This window comes from Perca flavescens, chromosome 12, assembly GCF_004354835.1.
Source record: "Perca flavescens isolate YP-PL-M2 chromosome 12, PFLA_1.0, whole genome shotgun sequence".
Lineage (NCBI taxonomy): Eukaryota > Metazoa > Chordata > Actinopteri > Perciformes > Percidae > Perca > Perca flavescens.
In genome coordinates, this window is record NC_041342.1 from 9352258 (window position 1) to 9376864 (window position 24607).

The 24607-nt window shown below is 44.5% G+C and overlaps 1 protein-coding gene across 1 annotated transcript in view; it reads right to left on the reverse strand.

Moving 5' to 3' along the window:
* zeb1a (zinc finger E-box binding homeobox 1a) overlaps positions 1-24607 on the reverse strand; it is a 98038-nt gene that overhangs the window by 6969 nt on the left and 66462 nt on the right. The window contains exons 3-6 of the mRNA XM_028592641.1: positions 13500-13652; positions 11695-11897; positions 10665-10794; positions 995-2784 (exon numbers count right to left, since the gene is read on the reverse strand). Of these exons, the coding sequence (XP_028448442.1) occupies positions 995-2784; positions 10665-10794; positions 11695-11897; positions 13500-13652 (2276 nt within the window). The remainder of the gene's footprint in view (positions 1-994; positions 2785-10664; positions 10795-11694; positions 11898-13499; positions 13653-24607) is intronic.

Below are 24607 nucleotides of genomic sequence, written 5' to 3' on the forward strand. Positions count from 1 at the left end.
AGGGTTATTCACCGTCTCCTCTATATTAATATAGGTGGGCAAAGTTATTTTATTTTATTTTTGTCTCAGTGCATGCATTGTTTTCTTGGGTTTTTATTAGAGCTGTCAGTAAACGTGTTATTAACGGCGTTAACTCAAACGGCGTCAATTTTTTTATCGCAAGATTAACGTTCTTTTTGGCCTAGCAAACTTTGTAGTTTTTTTCACATGCTGTTGCAACAAGTAACGTTAGAAAAACTACAACACCACACCGGATCTAGCTAGACCAGAAACAAAACACAGGCACACACACTTGTTTGGGCTTGCGAGCCGGCCAAAGAGTAGTAGGCTAACGTTACGTTTTGAGTGGATAGCGAGCGTGAGACGCCGAAATGGATGCCAATAAGATTCTGAATGGTAAGTTTACTTTTAAAAAGTTGCCAAATGGTTCCATTGACAAGACCAAAGTGATTGTGTGTTTTGTCGTTGTGAACTGAGCTATCATCGCAACACGTCCAGTCTGAAATACCACTTGATGGCCAAGCACACAGCTGATGCGAATTCTCCGCCCCCTCGTCAAAGCCAGGCGACAAAAGCACAAAGCAAGCCGATCCACTTTTCCATGTTGATAAGAGTATTAAAATGAGAAAAAATAATGGGACAAAAAGAAATCAATTTAGAATAGATAAAAATGTGTGATTAATTGCGAGTTAACTATGACATTATTATTTATGATACTAGCACTAGTTTTTATGGTTCTTTTCCTTGTTATTTTGTTTATACTTGTTAGTTTATGTTTCCTTTCTCTTCCTGTACGTGTCATGAAATGTTCTAATATTGTCTGATTTCATGTTTTTTTGGTCCCCAGGAAGACTAGCTGGTTGTCTAGATGTCTGCAAATGGGGATCCTTATAATAAACTTAACAGATATAAGAGCTTAGTAATACGTAATTCAATGAATTGCCTACAGAGGAAATGTTGTTTTGTAGAAATAATAATGTTTAATACTACCAACCGTGTGGCCGTTCAGTACGACAGTCTTTGCTCCGGTGGCGCTGCCAGCCGTAGTGGCGTAGGTGTAGGTGAGCTGGGGGATGAGGATGGTGCGTTTGGTTGTGGTGTTGATGGCGCTGAGACAGCTCACCGCGCCCTGACCACCGATGGCCACTAACGTGGGCAGCTGTGTGGTAGTGACGATGTTGACGGGCCCTCCGGTCTTGTTGACGTAGAAGGTTCGCCCATCTAGCTGCTCCTTCCTCAGGCAGGTCAGGTTCAGGGGGTGCTCCTGCTGCTTGGCGGGGGGCTGGGCCATCTCCAATGCTGCTGCGATGTGTTTAGGGAGGGAGAGGTCGAGCGGCTCGGCCTGGGAGTCCGGGGCGTCCGGGTCTTCTGGCTCGCTCTTAACGATGACGAGGTCCCCGGCATTGAGGCTTAGTGGTGAGGAATCTGATGGAGACGTGCTGCCAGATTCGGATGAGGCTTTGTTGGAGGTTTCTTGGGAGCTGTCCTCCTCTGCCTCACCATTATGATTCAAGGCTTCCTCCGAGCTGAGACTCGAGGTTTCAGTCTTTTTGGAAACCGCTGTAGCGCCACTGCGATATTTGCCCACGTTTTTCCCAGAGTTCATCTTGGCAAACCACTTTCTGACCACATCCACGGGAATTCTGACAGACTCCGAGATCTTGGACAGCTCCTTCTCGCTGGGTTTGGCATTGGAGGCAAAGTAGGTCTTGAGGAGTGAGAGCAGGTCGTCCACAGGCGGCTCCTCCAGCGTCACCCCTGCCTCGCTGAGCAGAGCGGCGAACGAGGGGTCCAACGCGGCCGAGTCAACGGCCTCCCCATTGGCTGCTTTGCGGTGCTGGAGGAGGTGTAGCGCCTCCAGGTTGTCGGGACAGTCATCGCAGAGTAAACACGAACTGGAGCTGTTGACTTTTGGCATGTGAGCTATTTGGGCATATGAAGTCTTGACAGGTTCCATTTCTGTCTGCGTGGCTGCCTCTGTCTCCATGTCTGGGATGGCTACCGATTCGGGCTCGGCCTTTACAATGGAGAGGTCGGCCACCTCTGGGGTCGAGGGTCTGTCTGTCTTGGTGGGGGTGGGGGCTGCAGCAGTGGTGACAGTGGGAGGGGGAGCAGGATTGGTTTTGGCAACGAGCGGTGCAGGCTGGCCCGTGGCAGTGGTAGCGGCTGCGGGGCTGATGCTGTAGTTGATGATGATCTTCGTGGTGCCGTCATGATCCACAAAGGCCGGCAGGCTGATGATCTGCTGCTGGGGCTGCTGAACTACAATTCCCTGCTTCCCCTGTGTCACCACCCCGTTAGCTGTGCCCAGCACCTGTCTGAGCACGTTTCCATCCATCGCCACTTTGAGCAAGTCGTTCAAGTGGATGCTGATGGGCGACATGAGGCCGACGGCTGGCACCACCATAGCCACGCCCTGAGGCAAGGTTGCAGCTGGAACCACAGCTGGCTGTGCCGTCCCTCCATTCACCACTCCGTTGGTACCAGCTGAAGTTGCCGGTGCTGCCATCATGGCCTTGCACTCATATTCCACAGGTTCAGATTTGATCTGGGTGACGGGGAGCTGCTCCTGGAGGGGCTTGCTGTCAGTCTTCTCTTTGAGAATCATGCGGGCTGGAGCAATTACGACCGGTGTGGTCTGGGTGGTGGGTGGGGGAGATTTGATTGGCAATCGAGGTACGCCATTGGGGGTTGCTGCACACTTCTTACTGCTGATGTGGGAGCTGTAGGAGCCTGAGTGGGAGAATCGCTTCTTGCAGTTTGAGCATTCATATGGTTTCTCACCTAAGAGTAGCACACAGAGAAATTACAAAAACTGTTAAAAGAAAAGAAGCTCTATCACAAGATTATTTCTCATTCAAATTCATCTTTGTATTAATGTTACACAAATGTAATGTTTGGCAGTACGTCTGTGTTTACAATGAATGTGGTAACTACTGGTGTTGTTGCCAACAGGCAGCCTGCTTTCCTTTACTTCCGCTCTCAACTTCTTTTCTACTTCTTCTTGCTTATTCATCTTTATTTTTTTTGTACAGCCCCTGGCGCTTCGGAGAATACTGCAACAAACAGCGCGTGTCTCCCGTCTCATGCCCTCCCAGCTGGTGCTGTCCCTGAGCTTCAACTTTTCAAAATAAAACCTTGCGTCTGGTCCGCTATTTTCGTACTTTGGTGTTTTTTAACTAAACAGTCTGGCAATCATGCTAATGAATACAATTATTTTTTCAGCAGATGTCTTAATTTCAACACGATGGAGCTAGCAAAGCAGTTTTGTGTTTATATGTGTGGGCGGGATTTATTTAGTTTGGGAAATCCCACGGTCTCTAAAGCTGTAGCTCAAATTGTCTGGCTGACTAAACAGGGAGTGAGTAGAAATCCTGCGAATTGCTCCACAATATGAATACAGATTGATAATCACTTATTTTGTTGGTAACTGTTGTATAATCACAATATTACACTTGAGGATCACTTCAGTGATGCACCTTTCGGACCTCGAAATTAAACCCTCTCATGTAAAATGGCTTAAACAAACGTCAACGTTAAACGCTGATGCAGTTTTAAATGTTTTATGATTTCAGAAAGGCTTTCGAAATTATAGAAGATTAAAAAGATTTAGCCTATAATAAAATATGGGTTAACCTTCTCTTATCTACATTTTTGATATCAGATCCCCTTCTATGGAAGGTATGAAAACCTTTTATTGTAGCCTTGCCTACTATTCTGTGGTCTCATATGTTATAATTGTAAAAGAGTATAAATTTTAGTATTATGTGGGTAGCTTCATTGTTGAGCTATGTTTTTTTTGCATTTGGCATACGTTTTTATGTTACGCTTGTCCTTTCTTTTACTGTTATGAATTTGCAAATAAAGCATTAATAATAAAAAAAAAGTAAAGTCATCGCAGGTTTCATCAAATAAACAACAAACGTTAACATCAGGGAGAAAACATTAATCCATAAATCTGCCAAACAGCCATACACTTTTGCGGACTCGTGCAGAGGCCCAGCCCGCACGAGTACCACAACACTTGTGTGGGCGTTTAAAAGCCTGGCGTCTAAACGTCAAAACATGCACTCTGGGATCTTTGTATGCATTACCAACCTGACTGCCCTAAGTTCGCTGGCAACCTTTCGCAACTGTTTCTCCAGCAGTTACAACGGTAACTCTGGGCGGTGTTACTGTCTAACTTTAGAGAAAACACCTGGACGAAAATGTGTCACCACACCACTCTCCACCAGCTTATGACTATGAATATAATGCTACTCCATAACTAAAACCACTACCGCTTTGTTCATACGGTAGAGCGTAGACCAAATTAGCATGACCAACCACCTCACCCACAGCTAGCGACACCATCTCCATTAGCACACCGGGGCAGGTATGAGCCGCACCCCGTGTTGGGGGGGCAGAGACGGCGTTTCAAAATGAAAATGTCTTAATTATTCTAGGATTAAGACTTATATACACTATATATATATATATATATATATATATATATATATATATATATATATATATATATATATATATATATATATATATTAGGGCTCTTCTCCGTGAACCATCACCTTATCGTGGTGGAGAGGTTTGTGTGTCTCTGTGAACCTGAGGGCTGTGTTGTCTGGAGCTTTGTGCTCCTGGTAGGGTCTCCCAAGGCAAAGTGGTCTCAGGTGAGGGGCCAGACAAAGAATGGTTCAAAAACCCCAATGAAGAAGCAAGGTAGAGATGGAGTGACCCTGCCCGGAGGAAGCCCGGGGCCCCGCCTGGAGCCAGGCCCAGACGGCGGGCTCGTCGGCGAGCGCCTGGTGGCGGGTTTGCCACGGAGCCCGGCCGGGCACAGCCCGAACAAGCTACGTGGCTCCCATCTCTCCAGCCCATGGGCCCACCACCTGTGGGAGGAACCGTTGGGGTCGGGTGCGATGCCACATGGGTGGCAGTGAAGGTCAGGGGCCTCGACGGACCAGACCCGGGCGGCAGACGCTGGCTCTGGGGACGTGGAACGTCACCTCTCTGTGGGGGAAGGAGCCGGAACTGGTGCGGGAGGTGGAGCGCCACCGGTTAGATCTGGTGGGGCTTACATCTACGCACAGTCTCGGTTCTGGAACCATACTCCTGGATAGGGGTTGGAGTCTTTTTCTTCTCCGGAGTTGCCCAGGGTGTGAGGCGCCGGGCGGGTGTGGGGATACTCACAAGCCCCGGCTGAGCGCCCGCTGTGTTGGAGTTTACCCCGTGGACGAGAGGGTCGCCTCCCTACGCCTGCGGGGTTGTGGGGGGAAAACTCTGACTGTTGTTTGTGCATATGCACCAAACAGGAGTTCGGAGTATTCGGCCTTCTTGAGACCTTGACTGGAGTCCTGCATGGGGCTCCAGTGGGGACTCCATTGTTCTGCTGGGGGACTTCAACGCACACGTGGGCAATGATGGAGACACCTGGAGAGGCGTGATTGGGAGGAACGGCCTCCCTGATCTAAACCAGAGTGGTTGTTTGTTGTTGGACTTCTGTGCTAGTCATGGATTGTCTATAACGAACACCATGTTCGAACATAGGGATGCTCATAAGTGTACCTGGTACCAGAGCACCCTAGGCCGAAGGTCAATGATCGATTTCATAATCGTTTCATCTGATCTGAGGCCGTATGTTTTGGACACTCGGGTGAAGAGAGGGGCAGAGCTGTCAACCGATCACCATCTGGTGGTGAGTTGGGTCAGGGGTGGGGAAGACTCTGGACAGACCTGGTAAGCCCAAACGTGTAGTGGGGTAAATTGGGAACGTCTGGAGGAGGCCCCTGTCCGACAGACTTTCAACTCACACCTCCGGGCGGAGCTTTTCGTGCATCCCTGTGGAGGCTGGGGGCATTGAACCCGAGTGGACAATGTTCAAAGTTTCCATTGCTGAAGCTGCGGCGAGGAGCTGTGGTCTTAGGGTCTTAGGTGCCTCAAGGGGCGGTAACCCACGAACACCGTGGTGGACACCGGTGGTCAGGGAAGCCGTCCGACTGAAGAAGGAGTCTTTCCGGGATATGTTATCCCGGAGGACTCGGAGGCAGTTGCAGGGTACCGAAGGGCCCCGAAGGGCTGCAGCCTCTGCCGTGAAAGAGGCAAAGCAGCGGGTGTGGGAGAAGTTTGGAGAAGATATGGAGAAGGACTTTCGGTCGGCACCAAAGTGCTTCTGGAAAACTGTTCGCCACCTCAGGAGGGGGAAGGGAACCATCCAAGCTGTGTACAGTAAGGATGGGACACTGTTGACCTCAACTGAGGAGGTAATAGGGCGGTGGAAGGAGCACTTTGAGGAACTCCTGAATCCGACTAATACGCCTCTATGTTAGAGGCAGAGCTGGAGGATAACGGGGATTGTCGTCGATTTCCCAGGCGGAAGTCACTGATGTAGTCAAACAACTACACAGTGGCAAAGCCCCGGGATTGATGAGATCCGTCCAGAAATGCTCAAGGCTCTGGGTGTGGAGGGGCTGTCCTGGTTGACACGCCTCTTCAACATTGCGTGGAAGTCTGGGACGGTGCCAAAGGAGTGGCAGACTGGGGTGGTGGTTCCCCTTTTTAAAAGGGGACCAGAGGGTGTGTGCCAATTATAGGGGTATCACACTTCTCAGCCTCCCTGGTAAAGTCTACTCCAAGGTGCTGGAAAGGAGGGTTCGGCCGATAGTCGAACCTCGGGTTGAGGAGGAACAATGCGGATTCCGTCCTGGTCGTGGAACAACGGACCAGCTCTTCACACTCGCAAGGATCCTGGAGGGAGCCTGGGAGTATGCCCAACCGGTCTACATGTGTTTTGTGGATTTGGAGAAGGCGTATGACCGGGTCCCCCGGGAGATACTGTGGGAGGTGCTGCGGGAGTATGGGGTGAGGGGGTCTCTACTCAGGGCCATCCAATCTCTGTATGACCAAAGTGAGAGCTGTGTCCGGGTATCGGTAGTAAGTCGGACTCGTTTCAGGTGAGGGTTGGCCTCCGCCAGGGCTGCGCTTTGTCACCAGTCCTGTTTGTAATATTTATGGACAGGATATCGAGGCGTAGTCGGGGTGGGGAGGGGTTGCAGTTTGGTGGGCTGGGGATCTCATCGCTGCTCTTTGCAGATGATGTGGTCCTGATGGCATCATCGGCCTGCGACCTTCAGCACTCACTGGATCGGTTCGCAACCGAGTGTGAAGCGGTTGGGATGAGGATCAGCACCTCTAAATCGGAGGCCATGGTTCTCAGCAGGAAACCGATGGAATGCCTTCTCCAGGTAGGGAATGAGTCCTTACCCCAAGTGAAGGAGTTCAAGTACCTTGGGGTTTTGTTCGCGAGTGAGGGACAATGGAGCGGGAGATTGGTCGGAGAATCGGGCGCAGCGGGTGCGGTATTGCATTCAATCTATCGCACCGTTGTGATGAAAAGAGAGCTGAGCCAGAAGGCAAAGCTCTCGATCTACCGGTCAGTTTTCGTTCCTACCCTCACCTATGGTCATGAAGGCTGGGTCATGACCGAAAGAACGAGATCCAGGGTACAAGCGGCCGAAATGGGTTTCCTCAGGAGGGTGGCTGGCGTCTCCCTTAGAGATAGGGTGAGAAGCTCAGTCATCCGTGAGGAGCTCGGAGTAGAGCCGCTGCTCCTTTGCGTCGAAAGGAGCCAGTTGAGGTGGTTCGGGCATCTGGTAAGGATGCCCCCTGGGCGCCTCCCTAGGGAGGTGTTCCAGGCACGTCCAGCTGGGAGGAGGCCTCGGGGAAGACCCAGGACTAGGTGGAGGGATTATATCTCCAACCTGGCCTGGGAACGCCTCGGGATCCCCCAGTCGGAGCTGGTTAATGTGGCTCGGGAAAGGGAAGCTGGAGCTGCTCCCCCCGCGACCCGACACCGGATAAGCGGACGAAGATGGATGGATGGATGGATGGATGGAATATTAGGGCTGTCAAAATTAACGCGTTCATTTTTGCGTTCATTTTTTAATATTTAACTCGTTAAAAAATTAACGAAATTAACGCAGCTGTGTTTGTTTACTTCATGTGGCGGCTGAGAAACGTAATACGTCTCCATAACAGCAGGCGGCGCTACTCTGTATTGTTGCCCAAGTAATGAAAACCGGCAGCTGATTGGACGAACGCGTCACATGGGTTTGTTTTCTCCGGATATTGAGAGCCAGACTGTCATGGCGGCCGCTCAGAATACGATCTCATATTGTACTAAAATAGTTCACTGAAACATGTTTCTGAAAAAATTTTAAGCGAGAAATAGGCCGTGATGCAGTTGCTGAATCTGTCTTCATTTCAGCTCAACAAAGGTCAGTTTAGAAGATTTTCATCAGATTTTGAGACTCTAGTCACCTCATTGCGCTCGCCATTTCCGGGTGAGTCCCGACTGCCCTGCCGCCGACTGAACTCTCGGCTCGATGGAGATGAACTGAACTCTCGGCTCGTTGGAGATGAACTGCTCCTCGCCTGTAAAGTAGACGAGAGCAGGCGACAGCAGCCGGGGACGGTGACAAAAATCTGCTCTCAAGTCAGACAGTTTCTAGCCGTTTCAGCAGCCTTCAGCAGGACTAAGCCAAATTGTTGCTGCTGTTGTTCTGAAAGATATTAAACATTCTGAACTTAGCAGAACCTTTCCTTGTTTGTTTTTTTCTTCATATTTGCAAAGTTAAGTGATTTAGCATTTAAATATCCATTATTACAAGCTTCAGTCTCAATTTAAAAAAGCGATTAATCGCGATTAATTATAGCAAATTGTGCAATTAATTAGTTAATTTTTTTTTATCGATTGACAGCCCTAATATATATATATATATATATAAAAAAAAACGTAACGTCCCTCCAGTAGCTCCTCTGTTGCGGGTGTGGGTTTACTCGTTATCCAGCTGACTAGCATGACAAGCTAGCGTTAGCTAGGTAATAACAGTAATAAAGCAGGGGAGGTATACTTCGCAAGACTAAAGACACAGTTTTATTCACTCGCCTTCTTTGGCCCATTCATTTTTTTGTTGTCATGTATATATTCTGTGCTTTGTCCCATATCAGTTATTGTTGACAAATATATTAGTGTGTGGTGTATAAACAAACTTAACTTGCACTTACTACAATGATGGTAATAATTTAATGAACAAGTGTGTGTGTGTGTGTGTGTCTGTCTGTCTGTCTGTCTGTCTGTCTGTCTGTCTGTCTTGTCTGTATCTGCTATTTGGGTTACTTACCTTTACACAACTATTAACTAAAACAAGTATGTATGTATTGAGTTGATGTAAATTAATGCTTTTTTTTTTACATACCTTGGAAAAGTTACATACCTTGAAATAGATTTTTCCAAAACTTTTTTTTAACATTTTCATGCACACGGTTTTTGTACATTGTAACAAAGCACCTCAGAAAGAGATGAATAAATAACATTGAAATCCACATACCAAAACTAAAAGTTATAATGAACTAGTGACGAGTGTGTAGATTTGATAATGACCATCAATCAACTACAAACACAGCAATTACAGATAATGAATAACGGCTACAAGAACTATTTTAACAATCTCAAATGCAAGTATCAAACGTGAAATGCAAGTAGCTTTGTGGGCAGATCTCGGGCGCTATTGCTATTATACCGGCGGGATAAATGACTCTTGCGCCCGACGCAAATCTAAAATGGGTTGGTCTGAAGTAGCTAGGTGTGGTTTGGGCGTAACGTGGAATAAACCAATCAGAGCGTCATCTCACATTCCCTTTAAGAGCAGGCGCGCTTGTTCCATGGCGGATTGCTACTATTATTGCTCGCCAGCGGGAGCTGTCCGGGATGCGGCAAAGTAATAAATGCCCGTCTTGACCGGGTGGCGATGTTGCTGCGGCCTCTCGGGCGCATCTCCTCAAGTCTGGAGAGGATTGCTGCAGCTATGGAGCATGGGCCTCCAAACGCACCACCTGCTGATGTTGTGCCCCTTCCTCCTCCCCCCACTCCATCTCCGTCCACCCGCTCCACCAGGAGCGCATTGCCACTCTCGGACCAGATCCCGCCGGAGTGTCCAATCCCACCGTAGTTCAACATCACGTCTCCTTAAGTCCTCTAATATTTCCTCATTTATGTCATCAACACATCCGTGATTCATGGAAATGTTGTGTAAACACAACAAGCCACAAAGAATGCTGCGACTTTTTGAGGACTGTACTGTAAAGTGCCTCCTGACCTATCCAAACACCTGAAGCGCATTTTCAGTAATATTTTTCCTTGTAATTATGTATGGTTAGCAAAAATGGGAACTGCTGCGTCCGTGTAGATGAGAGAAGCAAAGTGTATGCGCGTTGCACACGCTACATTATGGCCAAGCATGTGCCCCTAAAATAGCATCTGAATAACGCGCCACTGACTTTAGACTAGTGCCACTGACTTTAGACCAGGTTTTTCCTGGTCTGTTTTCTGAAACTGCAAAATAGCACTAGGGAACATTTGCGCCTGAACACGCCTCCTCTTTTCGCCGAACCGCCCCCGGGAGCGCAAATACATTCCCTAATTTACCAACGTGTGTCTATGGAGGGGAAAAGTCCGCTGCGCGTCGGGTGCAAAATAGGAACGATACATGCGTCGGTGTACAAAGTCAATTGTGCTGAGTGCAAGATAGGGCCCTTAGACTGCCAGGCTCGTGTATGTGTATGTGTGTGTGTGTGTGTGTGACTGAGAGTGGGCAATTTCTGCGGCTTACCACTGTGAATACGCAGGTGCTCCTTCAGGTGGTGCTTGTATTTGAAGGCCTTGGAACATTCGGTACACATGAACTTGCGGGTTCCACCTTTTCCTTCTGATCCACCTGTCGGCCTGTGGGTAACATGACGCTGAGACAGACACATGTAGTCAATGAAAACCGGAAGCTAAGAAGCCAATAAGAAGCTAATAAGAAGCTAATAAGAAGCTGCAGACCATATGTGTCCATGAAATAGAAATAAGTTAGAGATCTTTATCTTTCTATTGCAAGAGCTGTTTAGTATTCATGAAGGAGAATTATCACATTTAACAGAGTAAAAGCTTTGGCCTTTTTAAAAACAAAAAAAAAAAACAGTAAAAATGTCCTTTTTTTCAGTTTACTAAAGGTCAAAGTTCCAGAGGAACACTGATTATCTATGCAGACTTTTTAGTTTATGACTGGATTTGCTGATTGCTAAGTTGCATGTTGATTTTGAATGAATAATGAATCACAGTGCATGAAAGCATTCCCAAAAGTCCATTCATTTGTCAGGCGACACAACACCAGAATACAATTAAAGAGAAAGCCAAGACAAAACACAGCTAACTGAAGTTAACAAGGATTTGGCAAAACAGGCAACAGGAAATATATTTCCAAACAGATATGTGGTCCGTATGTCTAGTAAAGCCGATACAAGTTGTACAAACTAGTTTGTGGTAATCTGAATTTAAATCCAAAAATAAGAAACAAGCCTTAATATAAGACTTCCAAAGACAAATAAACCCAGTATATATATATATATATATATATATATATATATATATATATATATATATATATATATATATATATATATATATATATATATATATATATATATATATATATATATATATATATAAACATATAATATTTGAGATTCTTTCCAGGACCCACAGGTTTTGTAAAACGGGTGACTGATTTACCAGGAATGATTTGATCCTGTGCTAGACACATGCTATAGCAGCCCGCAGTTTAAAACCTGGGACAGAGTGGATGCCTCTGGTGTTACCTGCTCCCTGGTGCCCCTGTGGTGGCTCATGTGCCTCTCCAGCTGCGAGCGGTACGTGAATGTGTAGCTGCAGTGCGAGCAGCTGTAGTTGTCCTCGCTGGTCTCGTGGCGATACTTGATGTGCTCCTTCAGCGAGGCATTGCGCTTGTAGCCCCGCGAGCAGTACGGGCAGGTGTGCAACTGGGAGAAGGAATCTGGTGTGCCTGGGACAGAGACAGCAGGGAGAGGTACATGGAGGGTGATGCATTCATTTGCCGCTGTAGTTCATCAGAAGTGCTCATCAGATGGTCAAACAGCTTTTCACCCCCCTCCACTGCCCTCCCTCTCCAGTCCAACATCTGATTAGGTGGGGCTGTGTCCCGCCATTTCTGTAACTTTGTGAAACCGACGATACGACAGTCACGCCCACTTCCCGCTGTGATTGGCCAGCTGTGTATCCTCATGTGAGCCTTTAAAGTCCTTCATTTTCTTTGACCTGGGTTGCCTCGACCTAAGCCTTGGCTTTAATAGCTGCTAGCAGAGCACTTGATACTACAGTGGAGCGTCTGGACTTTGCTATACTTTGAAGTGAACGTTTAGTTTAGTTTTTAATGGTCACTTTTCCTCTCTTTTTTCACTGTTTATTTTCTCTCCTCACTTAATTGCTCCTTTCTTTTGTCCCTTTTTCATAGACGATATGCTTTTTATAAAAACATTATTTACTATATGCTACATATTGTAGAATTATTCTAGGGAACCCAACATGCCAAGCCTTTAAGGGTTTTCTGGCTTTCCTTTGCATGTCCTTTTTACTTAATGTCTCTTAAATGTATCATTGTTTTTTGTTTTTTTACATGTGCTAAATAAATCAAATCAAAACCCTCACAGCAAAATTAATCTAGTCAAAAGTCTCTGTGTTCTCTGGTTGCAGTGCCAGACTTTCCCATATAATGATATAAAATATGATAGTGACCCATTTGGGTGTTAGGGTTTTGTGTTGTTGCTCCCATTCAAGCCTGGAATCCCTAGTTTTATTACAGGTTCATATCTTACACAGCATTGCCCAGACCTTCTCCATTTGTGTCCACTCAGTCAAAGTTAACTGATACAAACAGCAAGCTGCTGCAAGCTCTTCATTTAAGTCCTCCAATAAACAGGACGAAGTTGACATTTTGTATTATTTAACATAAATTGTGAAATTATAATGTAATTTGAGGGATAAAAACATAAAGTCAAACATAGTATTATTCACTAGTTATTTAAATTAGGGTTGCACAATTAATTGCAATTTTTTTGAAACCACAAAATGGACTAGTGCTAGTCCAAATCGCAGGGGGGGGAGCCCCTGCCTACAAATACTATCCTACAGACTAAAGAAAAAGTATTTGTTTGGTACAGATCCTCGCAAGAATTACACTATAATGATTTTTATTTCATTTTATTTATATATTTTTCAATGAAAATTTAAATAATGATACAAGAACGATCATTCCCTCCAATATCTTGAATCATATCGCAATTGCAATATCAGTCAAAATAATCACAATTAGATATTTTCCTCATATCTCGCAGCCCCAATTTAAATGTGATGCTTTGCTTAATTGTAAAGTGGACCTGAATTAGTACAAAATATTTTTTTTGAGTTCCAGTTATGTGACAGTTGTTTAATCACATTGAAGTATTGCTAGTGCGGCTTTAACTAGAAATAATGGCTTGTGAGCATCACATTTTTTTGATTCCAGCATTACGAAGAACAGGATACAAAAATGAACACTGACAGCACAGACGCTGAAATGAGTAAGCAGTGGTTATTGTGTGAATGTTACCATTTTCATCAGCGCCTCCTGTCTCTGCTGGACTCTGCTCATCCTCAGGGGCTTCAGGATAGATGACAGCTGTGTCTCCCTGCTGGAGGATCTCCTCCACTAGAGGTTCCTTCTCAGCCTCCTCTTCTTCTTCTGACACATACTCCTCCTTCACTGAAAACATACGCACACACACACACATACACACACACACACACACACACACACACACACACACACACACACACACACACACAAACAAGGTTTTAAATCTGAGGAGTGGATTCGTACAGGGGAGCAAGGTGACAGACTTATTGACCGGTGACAAAAAGTCTCCATCCAACTATAGATACTATAGATATTTACAAAACTCTCTCTGCTGCGGTCACTGACTCAGCAGCTAAATGTGATGTTGTTTTGCAGCACCACCACTAGAGAGCGCCACAAGGCCTTTAAATAATTCCCTGTGATGAACATGTTCCTCTCTTGTTATATTTGTAAAATCAATGCCTGGAGAGTACAATTTTCCAAAATAGTTAAGAATTATTTTTTTGGCCTATGGCTTTGAAAACCCTTCTTAAAGGTACATGCCCTGATTTTGTTAATAATCCTGGTGGCTGCCCATTATTTGAATAATCCCATCTATCCCTTTGAAGGTACAGAGCTCAGTTTAATATCATCAACAGTGAGAAAATACTGATGGAGTCAACAGGATGGAGTCAAAAGAGGAAAATCCCCAACAAGTTTTTGGCAGCTAGACATTGGCCAAACATTTGAAACTCTTCAAACATACAGGAGAGGCAGAAACCTGTCTAAAGGACGAGATAAGAAAAGTGAAAGGAACATCAACTAACACTGACTAACTGAAAATGACTTAAAATTAAACCCTGAATACAGAAATGGGGTTTAGAAGTGTCTAAACCAAAGCCTAACATTTTCAAAACCACACAAGAAAATATCCCACAGCTTGTACGTACCACTGACCTTTTTTCAAGTGCAAAATTACTAAATTGGCTAAGGTTAAAAGAAAATAACAAAGCTGCTGTTCATGTTAATAGCTGTACTGTGTAGAAAGCCATTACCTGTGGTATATTAGCTAAAAAACCTTACTTTCTGATGATATTGTAATGTTTTCTTTCCAATTAGCATTTCAGGAATGAAACCATCTTTAATGGATTACTTGTATCCAGCTACATCCATCTTATCTGATCAGCTGAACTGTCCTGATGAAGTGTGCTGATGTTGTTTGAGTTAAAAAAGAGACAGTGTGTGATTCCCTGATACTAAAATGAGCCTTACGAGGAATACTTTCTAATGTGGCACTTTAGAGGAAAAGTGACCCTGGGATGTAACAGTGGTATGACACTGTCAGTCTGCTCTTCATCCTGCCTCTCATTAAACACAACACTCAAATTAACCTCAAGTGGGAGACTCGCACCTCCTTGCACGTTACTAGCGGACGCTGCTCCTTGCGGCCGTGCATTTGCACTCAGATACTGCAAATCGTTACCAATGAAAAGGGAACTGCCTGCTGAGTTCAATGATATCTCACACAAGACTCTACCTTAAATGAGTCACAAATGTTATGAATGGGGGTGTGGCCTGAATACATGGGCGTGGCTAAAGTATAGGGGTGGCTCAGTATCACATGTAGACCACACATTATAAGTTTCCTGTAAATCGGATGATGTTTGTCGTATAAGGCTTATTTCAGCGGGGGGTGCAATGACCAAAAGTCAATTTTGGGTTATAGATCCTTAGGCATGGACCCTTGTCAAATGTGAGAAATTTTGGCCAATTGGACTCAAGTTACAACAACTTCTTCGTTCATCGATAAATGCTCAAAATGGCTGCTGGTTTGCTTTTATAACTTTTCATCGTTAAAGATGACACAGACCGAATTTGAAGTTGATCGGATGAAATCTCTCATAGTAGTTTGTTAAAGTATAGCACCTTGACTTTTAAGCCTATTTCCTGTTGCCATTAGGGGGCGCTATAACTTTGAGTCAATATCAGCCTTTAGATGTCCTCAGGGTTGGACTCTTAGAATACTGAAAAGTTTTGAGCCAACTGGACAATGTACACTCAAGTTACACCCACTTCCTGTTTCAATGGCGAAACGCAAAAAACGGCCATACCCTATGACGAAAAGTTTTTCTTTTAATAACTTTTCATCTTTAAAGTGATGGTTCGGAGTAATTTCACCCTAAGGTCCTTTTCACTATGACCTCGAGCCAAACAACCACCCAGAAGCTTTTTTCACCTGGGTTGAACATTGGGAGAGTTAGCGTTATCAGCTGAATAGCTTAGTGCAGGGGCTAATGGATCCACGTTTGTATCTCGTAAATGACCCCACTAATAATGCCCGAAATGATACCAAACTTCTACAGTAGTAGTTTATGCACTCATAAAACGATGGATTGGAAAGTTTGTAAGTACACCAGAAGTTTATGTAAATAACACTTGCGTGTTGGCTTCTGCTCTCTGCTGCTGCTGCTGCTACCGGGCAGTAAGAGTGCTTAGGGACGTCTACAAATTACAACACCGAAAAGATAGCCTAGAAATCTAGATGCACCCTTAGTGGCAGCAAATATAATTTGCAGCCAGGGGTGTCTAGGCACTCTCCGTTGACTTGCGAGCTGGAAAAACCAAACTCTGGTCAGGCCAATCACATCGTGTATAGAGTCGGTGGGCGGGCTTATGGCTGCTGCTGCTGGGAACAGCGGTCTTCTGGAAGACTTGGAGTTAAGCTTTTCTTTGAGATAAGAACAAAGAACGGCACTGAAGTCATTCTTAAAAAAGGAAGATGTGTTCGGAGTTTTGCCAACAGGATACGGCAAAAGTTTAAAGTTTAATCTATCAACTAGCTCTGCTCCCTTCTTCGTTGCTCTGCCTGGTTGTAGCACTATCCTATTGCGTGCAGATGGAATTTGAAAGACAACCGTTCAATCCGCTCAATCCGAGGGGCGGGCCCCTCGGATTGAGCTCCGTCAATGGTGAGTTCCCAGACCAAACATCTTGATGTGGGTCTGGCTTGTCAGGCTACCGAAAAGAGATACAACATATTTATTAATTTAACTTTTTTTTTTTTTTTTAGTAAGTGCTGTAGTATAACTAGCAGGAGACAAGTTCTAATCGAGGTAAGTTTGGAGACATTACCTTATTTAATCATTAAATTAATAAATATTTTTGTTGTATCTCTTTTCGGTGTTGTAAATTGTAGACGTCCCTAAGCACTCTTACTGCCAGGTAGCAGCAGCAGCAGCAGCAGAGAGCAGAAGCCAGCAGGCAAGTGTTATTTACATAAACTTCTGGTGTACTTGCAAACTTTCCAATCCATCGTTTTATGAGTGCATAACCTATTTGTACTACTGTAGAAGTTTGGTATCATTTCGGGCATTATTAGTGGGGTAATTTACGAGATACAAACATGGATCCATTAGCGCCTGCACTAAGCTATTCAGCTGATCACGCTAACTCGTCCAATGTTAGACCCAGCTGAAAAAAGCTTCTGGGGGGTTGTTTGGCTCGAGGTCATGGTGCAAAGGACCCTAGGGTGAAATTACTCCGAACCATCACTTTAAGGTCTTAAGATGGCACAGACCAAATTTGAAGTTGATTGGATGAAATCTCTAGGAGTTTGTTAAAGTACGACATGTGGAAATGGCCAAAATCACACTAATTTTGAACTTTCAATTGAAAATGGCGGACTTCCTGTTGCGTTAAGGGTATGGCTCCAATAAGCTTTTTTGTACGTCTTGACATGCTACATTCGTTAGTCTACGTTAAACGTACTGCAGGGGCAAAAAAAATAATTATTTTGTAGGGGGCGTAGCGAGCCATTTTTGTGCGGCTATTCCCGAAACCCTTAAAATACGTACATTTTCACCAGGCCTGATGCGACCGCCAATTTTGGTGAGTTTTTTAGAATGTTAAGCCCCTCAAAAAGGTGATTCATTTGCCAGAAAAAGAAGAATTCCTTCAATTTCAATAAGGCCTTCGCCGCTGTCGCCACTCGGGCCCTAAAAATACACACAGACCTAGAAAACAATTACACATATAGTACAAAGATGAAGACACATCAACAGCCATGGCAAAGAAACATGTTTTGTGATATCCCCGGATCCAGATCTTAATTGGCAGCAAACTGATTTTGGTTTAGCAACAGAATAGACTGATATATTAAAGAGTTCTTAAGCCTGTTGTATCTAAATGAAGGTTCTCTAAATTGCCTGTTAGAAGGCTGAAGTTGGTATTCATAGTTTAAAACATGCATGGAGTCAGACGAGATGCTGTTAGCAAGTCTGAGCATGTTCTTCTTGGGGATTGTTTGAAAGGAGTGTGCAACAGGTTGACCAATGATCTTAGTGCAAACTTTAAGTTGATTGTATAATTTCAACATGACATCATGACTTCGCCAAGTGGCGTGTTATCTGTACGCATTTTGAGCGCTGTTGGTGTTGGGTTTAGGAAAAGAAGAACCGGTTGGGTTTAGTAAAAGAAGAAAGCTACGGTTGGGTTTAGGAAACAAGCAGGTAATAAAAGTGGCCGTAAAAACAGTACGATTGAAAATGTTAGTTTAGGATGACAGGCCTTACTTTAAAAATGTAATGCAGCTCCAAAGTGACTAAAGACTGTGGAGCATTCTCAAGCTAATCAACAAGATTACAGTTTACTTGCATAAACTGGCACAAGAGTGGAAAAATAATCTGTTAATGTCCATAGATTGTGATTTAGTACTGAAGAAAAAACAGAAATAGAAAAAGTACTCCCCTCCCTAAATCTGGGGTACTCACAGGAGACAAAGGGCTTAATCAAAGCAGCAGAGACTGATATATCTTGACTTTTTGTCTCCGTTATGGACAAAGCTCCAAAAACATGTGATCCTACATTTCCCATAATGCACCTGGATAGCATTTTTTATTAGATATCCAACCTGTCAGGGTTAAGTCAAGTGAGGCAAAAGCCAAGGCAACATAATTTCATTTAAATCGTTAATTAAATGGTTTGTTTTTTCTTATTTTGTACTTTAGTACCCAGAATTTCTGGTTTGTTGGTCCTGTATAAGTAATGAGCATCTGTTACTCATTGGTTAGAATAGTATTTCATCACGTGTAGTGGATGGTGTCTGCTGCCCTGCTTTGTACTAGTATCTGGGGCAGAGACGTTACCTCACTTTCGGTGTGTAAAAACTTTGATAAAAAACAAACAGTGAGGTGAAACTGTGACCACCGTTGCCATGGAGATCAAGCCTTTTAAATGTAGGCAGGACCGCTGCCAAAAGCCACACCTTTTCCTGCTGAGCCTCATCAGGGACAGGTGCAGTGTGTGTGTGTGTGTGTGTGTGTGTGTGTGTGTGTGTGTGTGTGTGTGTGTGTGTGTGTGTATTCATAAAGGGGGGCGGGACCAGGCCGAGCACCGTTAAGCCTCATTTTAAGCACACAGATCTCTGCTTCCCATGATCCCATCCACAAGCTTTTCAAGTCTCTCTTTCCCCCTCGGAGACCCACTCATCTAACGTTCATCATGCTCCTTTCTCTCTTTACTCATCCCTCTTTCTCTTATTAACTTTCTTTATCCCCCTCACCTTACTTATCTGTCACTTCCTTTCTCTACTTATCCACCTCTTGTCCTCTACCCTCCTGCTAACTTCACTTTCCTTCATCACTCTTTCACCCTTTATGTGACCCCCCCCCCTCTCGATACACCTCTCTGCATATTTTCCCACCGCACTCTACAATTACACTTAATGCCTCACAAAATGCCACTCAGTAATGACGAACAGGACCCTGCAACACACATGTGGGATATCAGAATGGAATGAAAACAGGAAATCATGTGGTGGGCACACACACACACTAAATGGGACACATTTGCACAAACAAGCTCACACACTCAGAGTTATTCACAAGCACATTCACACACATAAATAGAGCACTGCACTGGTGTACCTTGCCAGAACCTGTCACTGTGAGTCCGTGGTGAATTTATAAGGCAGGATGGATTGGAACTGCAGTACAGGCCAAACTGCAGGGGGAGTTACAGACACTAATATCTCACCAGAGGACCAATTCAACACCAACTTCTCTCCCTGCTTTCTCCTCTCAGACGGGGAGGAAAGAAAGGGGCGAAATCAGACAATCCAAAAATATCACGCAAAGCCTTTGAAGTGTTCCCAACGTGGCTCAGCAGCGCTGCAACATTTCATGACTTTTCCATGACTTCCCTCCAACACCATTACACACAGTAAAGACATTACTCCTTCCTGGTTTGTTAATGTTTTTCTAAAAGAGTGAGCAGGCTGGTTTCTACTGCAGGTGCAGCTGTAAAACAACAGGTAATTCCAGGAATGCATGACTCAAGTCAGATACATTATCATACACTCTGTACCGGTGCTTAATTACTTTAAGGTATACTAAGTTGTGCGGAGGTGTGGGTGTGTTTATTTCTGCTTTAGAATGTAATCACCATGAAACAATCAGAAAATAAAGTTGTATTCCACTGTTTCGCGCCTGCCAGCACGTCTGCCTCTCTGTATTTATTCTCTCTCTGACTCGTTGAGTCTAAAAGACTGATCAGATTCCTTTTCCAGACTAGGTCTGCAACTATCGATTATTTTAGTAATTGAGTATTCTACCGATTATTCCATCGATTAATCGAGTAATAAAATAAATACTTTAGTTTTCATTGAAGAGCAATATTTTACAATAGTTAGGTTTATTTTTCGGAAAAAGCAACATTTTTATTGCCTACATTGCTTACAATATCATCTCTCAAAAAACTAAACATTAAGTGCGTTTTTAAAGAAAACATTTTTTGAAATGCAATAACAACCTCAAACTAAGGCATACATTAAACATACATATATATTACCTAAAGATGTGCAACTTAACTTTCAGAACTACAAGTTTCAACCTGAGATTGATCTGTATATAGGCCTATATGTAAATATTAGTTATACTATATATTATACTCCTATTTTCATTTATATATTTGATTACAATGTCACACAGCTCTGATACACTTATGTTAGTAGATCGTTGATCAGCTGTTTCTCCGTGAAGAGAGAGAGAGTGAGAGAAAATGGTGTCAGCTGTTTTTCCGAAGGGATAGTCAACAAGTCAGCTCTTTAGATGAAATTGTGGTCACCACTATGTATTTTCTTGTCTTTGTTTTTGGTAGTGTTGTGATTGGTGTAATTTCATTGTCCATACGACTGTGATTTACTTTTGTCGGGTCCGCTTCGTGGAATGGATGATTAAGTTAGACTCAATGTTTTCTGTTGAGATGCTGAAGCATTGACATCGTTCTATTATTGTGGTAAGCTAGTTCGATTTTGCCGTAGACACACTGTAGAGAGTTTTCGTTTTAATTACGTTTGAACGGATTCCAAACTTTGGACACTTTCTGTCGTTTTCTCCAGCCTGTCTCTTCTCTTAGTCCCTCACTATTTATGCTCTTTCTTCATTTTGTAATCTCCGCCATCAGTCTTCATGGCATGTTTCGACAGCAGCGTCAGACCGGTGTGCGACAGTAATAATCATCCGTGCGGAAACACTGTGAGCGTTGGTAACATTGGTAAACAACGAAGCTTTGAGGCAAATAATTTTGTTCGAGGATTTTTAGTAATCGAATTATTTGAGTTACTCGAAAATTTCAGCCCTAGTCCAGACTACACCTTTATAAATTCAGTATTTGTCCAGAAATGTGTCTGTCTGTGTTGGTCTGTATATAGTTTATCCTACATCTATCCTACATTATCACCATGACAGGCACCTGATAGTAAGGGTCAAGAGTTTAAAAAAACACATCAGACAATATATGAACTACATCTATCTGCTCAACACTGCACATTCGACTCATGCCTCACAATTGTGCACCGAAAGTGCTGCAAGCAACACTGGCAATAAACAGTAAAAGGTCTATGCAGCATCTTATCAAAAGCACACAACAAGTCTAGTAGATACAAAATGAGCCAGGTTTCAGATCTCACGTTTAAGTTCCTGGAATTCTATGGAGGCTGAAACCAACACAAATGAATGGAAAGTGAAGGGATCAGTGTCCAATAGGAACTGATGGAAAAGTATGCTCGTCAATGAGGGCAGAAGTCCAAATGGAAAAGACGTGCAAGTAAAAAAAAAATCATAGCTCTTCCATGTCATTTCCCACATTTTTTTATATCTATGGCAGTACTGGTCACTCACTCATATCACCACAGTGTCATCTTGATAAATCGGTTTATGGTATCGGTATTTATCTGTAGCTGGATAATTTTGCAGTTGTGTGCCAATTACTGGGCCAGACCTCAGACCTAATAGTCACAATAATGATAATTAATGTATTTGTATAGCGGTTATCTCCGGGAACCATCACCTTATTGTGGTGGAGAGGTTTGTGTGTCCCTATGAACCTGAGGGCTGTGATGTCTGGAGCTGGGTGCTCCTGGTAGGGTCTCCCATGGCAAAGTGGTCTCAGGTGAGGGGCTAGACAAAGAATGGTTAAAAAACCCTATGAGTGAACGAGGAAGAGGTAGAGTTACCCTGCCTGGGTGAAGCCCGGGGCCCCCATCTGGAGCCAGGCCCAGATGGATGGCTCGTCAGCGAGCGTCTGGTGGCCGGGTTTGACTGAGGGTTTGTCCCACCACCTGTGGGAGGAACCGCTGGGGTCGGGTGCGCTGCTACACGGGTGGCAGTGAAAGTCAGGGGGGTGGGGAACTCTGGCTGTTGTTTGTGCATATGCACCAAACAAAATTTCGGAGTATCCTTCTTGGAGACCTTGAATGGAGTCCTGCATGGGGCTCCAGTTGGGGACTCCATAGTTCTGCTGGGGGACTTCAACGAGCACATGGGCAATGATGGAGACACATGGAGAGGTGTGAATGGGAGGAACGGCCTCCCTGATCTAAACCCGAGTGGTTGGACTTGTTGGACTGTGCTAGTCTAGATTGTCTATAGCGAACACCATGTTCAAACATAGGGATGCTCATAAGTGTACTTGGTACCAGAACACCCTAGGCCAAAGGTCAATGATCGATTTTATAATTGTTTCATCTCATCTGAGGCTGTGTGTTTTGGACACTCAGGTGAAGAGAGGGGCGGAGCTGTCAACCGATCACCATCTGGTGGTGAGTTGGGTCAGGGGGTGGGGGAAGACTCTGGACAGACCTGGTAAGCCCAAACGGGTAGTGCGGGTAAATTGGGAACGTCTGGAGGAGGCCCCTGTCCGACAGACTTTCAACTCACACCTCCGGTGGAGCTTTTTGTGCATCCCTGTGGAGGCTGGGGGCATTGAACCCGAGTGGATAATGTTCAAAGTTTCCATTGCTGAAGCTGCGGCGGGGAGCTGTGGTCTTAGGTGCCTCAAGGGGCGGTAACCTACGAACACCGTGGTGGACACTGGTGGTCAGGGAAGCCGTCCGACTGAAGAAGGAGTCTTTCCGGGATATGTTATCCCAGAGGATTCCGGAGGCAGTTGCAGGGTACCAAAGGGCCCAAAGGGCTGCAGCCTCTGCCGTGAAAGAGGCAAAGCAGCAGGAGTGGGAGAAGTTCGGAGAAGACATGGTGAAGGACTCTCGGTCGGCACCAAGGTGCTTCTGGAAAATCATTCACCTCCTCAGGAGGAGGTAGCGGGGAAGGAGCACTTCCCTCTATGTTAGAGGCAGAGCTGGAGGATGATGGGGGATTGTTGTTGATTTCCCTGGTCGAGGTCGCTGAGGTAGTCAAACAACTCCACAGTGGCAAAGCCCCGGGGATTGATGAGATCCATCCAGAAATGCTGAAAGCTCTGGGTGTGGAGGGGCTGTCTTGGTTGACACGCCTCTTCAACATTGCGTGGAAGTCTGTGACAGTGCCAAAGGAGTGGCAGACCAGGGTGGTGGTTCCACTGTTCAAAAAGGGGGACCAGAGGGTGTGTGCCAATTACAGGGGTATCAAACTTCTCAGTCTTCCTGGTAAAGTCTACTCCAAGGTGCTGGAAAGGAGGGTTCGGCCAATAGTCGAACCTCGGGTTTAAGAGGAACAATGCAGATTCCGTCCTTATGCCCATCCGGTCTACATGTGAAAAATCAATACTATTAGAATGCTGAAATTACTATTCAAATGTGATTTTTTTTAATAAATAGGTTGGCAAATGTTAGCTAATCTCGACTCTCCTCATATCTGATGAACAATAAGTTACGGGAGTGAGAAACACAAGGCATTGGGAGCTAACGTTACATACTGAGTAAGGTTAGTAAAGGGCGGAGTGACAGGCTGCGGCTGGAAATCGGATGGGAAATAGTTTTAACATGACTTTAAAATTGACATCCACCAAGCCAAAATGCTTATGTTATCAATAGTTAGCTTGTTTTGGTTTCCTAACTGCGTCGCAAGTTATAGGAGCTTAGCTGGGAGCTTCATGGAGACAGCTAAAGTTAATGTTAGCTGCCCTACAGCTGTCAGAGTTAGCTTTGACATATATTACCTTCTAACAGCTGTATTCTCAGTAATGTGACAATCTGCAAGAAACAGGTTGCTTATAAATCACTAAAATAGTAGTGACAGCACCGTTTGGCTTTGTTATCAATGCCGTTAGCATCGTGGCGTTACTTAGTTTATGACAAATTGTTTCGGCTGTGCTTACTAACATCATGTCATTGTGCTAACCTAGCAACGTTAGCATTTACAACAGAGCCGCTTTAATACACTTGTTATATAATGTATCATTACAGTGTTATCTGCTGATTTGTTTGTCGCTGTTTGCGTGGTGGAAAATAATGTAAACAGAGAGCGGCGTGCCAGAAATGCAATGCGCCATGACGTAGATCCCCTTCAAGGCCAGGCTGATGTTGGTAGTCCCTCTAGTAGACAGAACGGGTAACAACAACCACATGCTTATAGTAATTGACAATGCATAAGCCTGAGTAGTGTAGTATATATTTATAACAGGCTGCATTTGAGCATTTCAAATATTAAAAAAAATAACAAATGAAATTCTAATGGTATAATAGAGGAAGACTGACAGCTCTAGTTTCCAATATATCAGCCAATATTAATGTTGTTAAGAGTTAAGGTTCCCTTAAATTTGATTTCTACGAATTGTGACTATGATATGTTCTGAGCGGGACATTTTACAGTTTCTCATGTTACGTC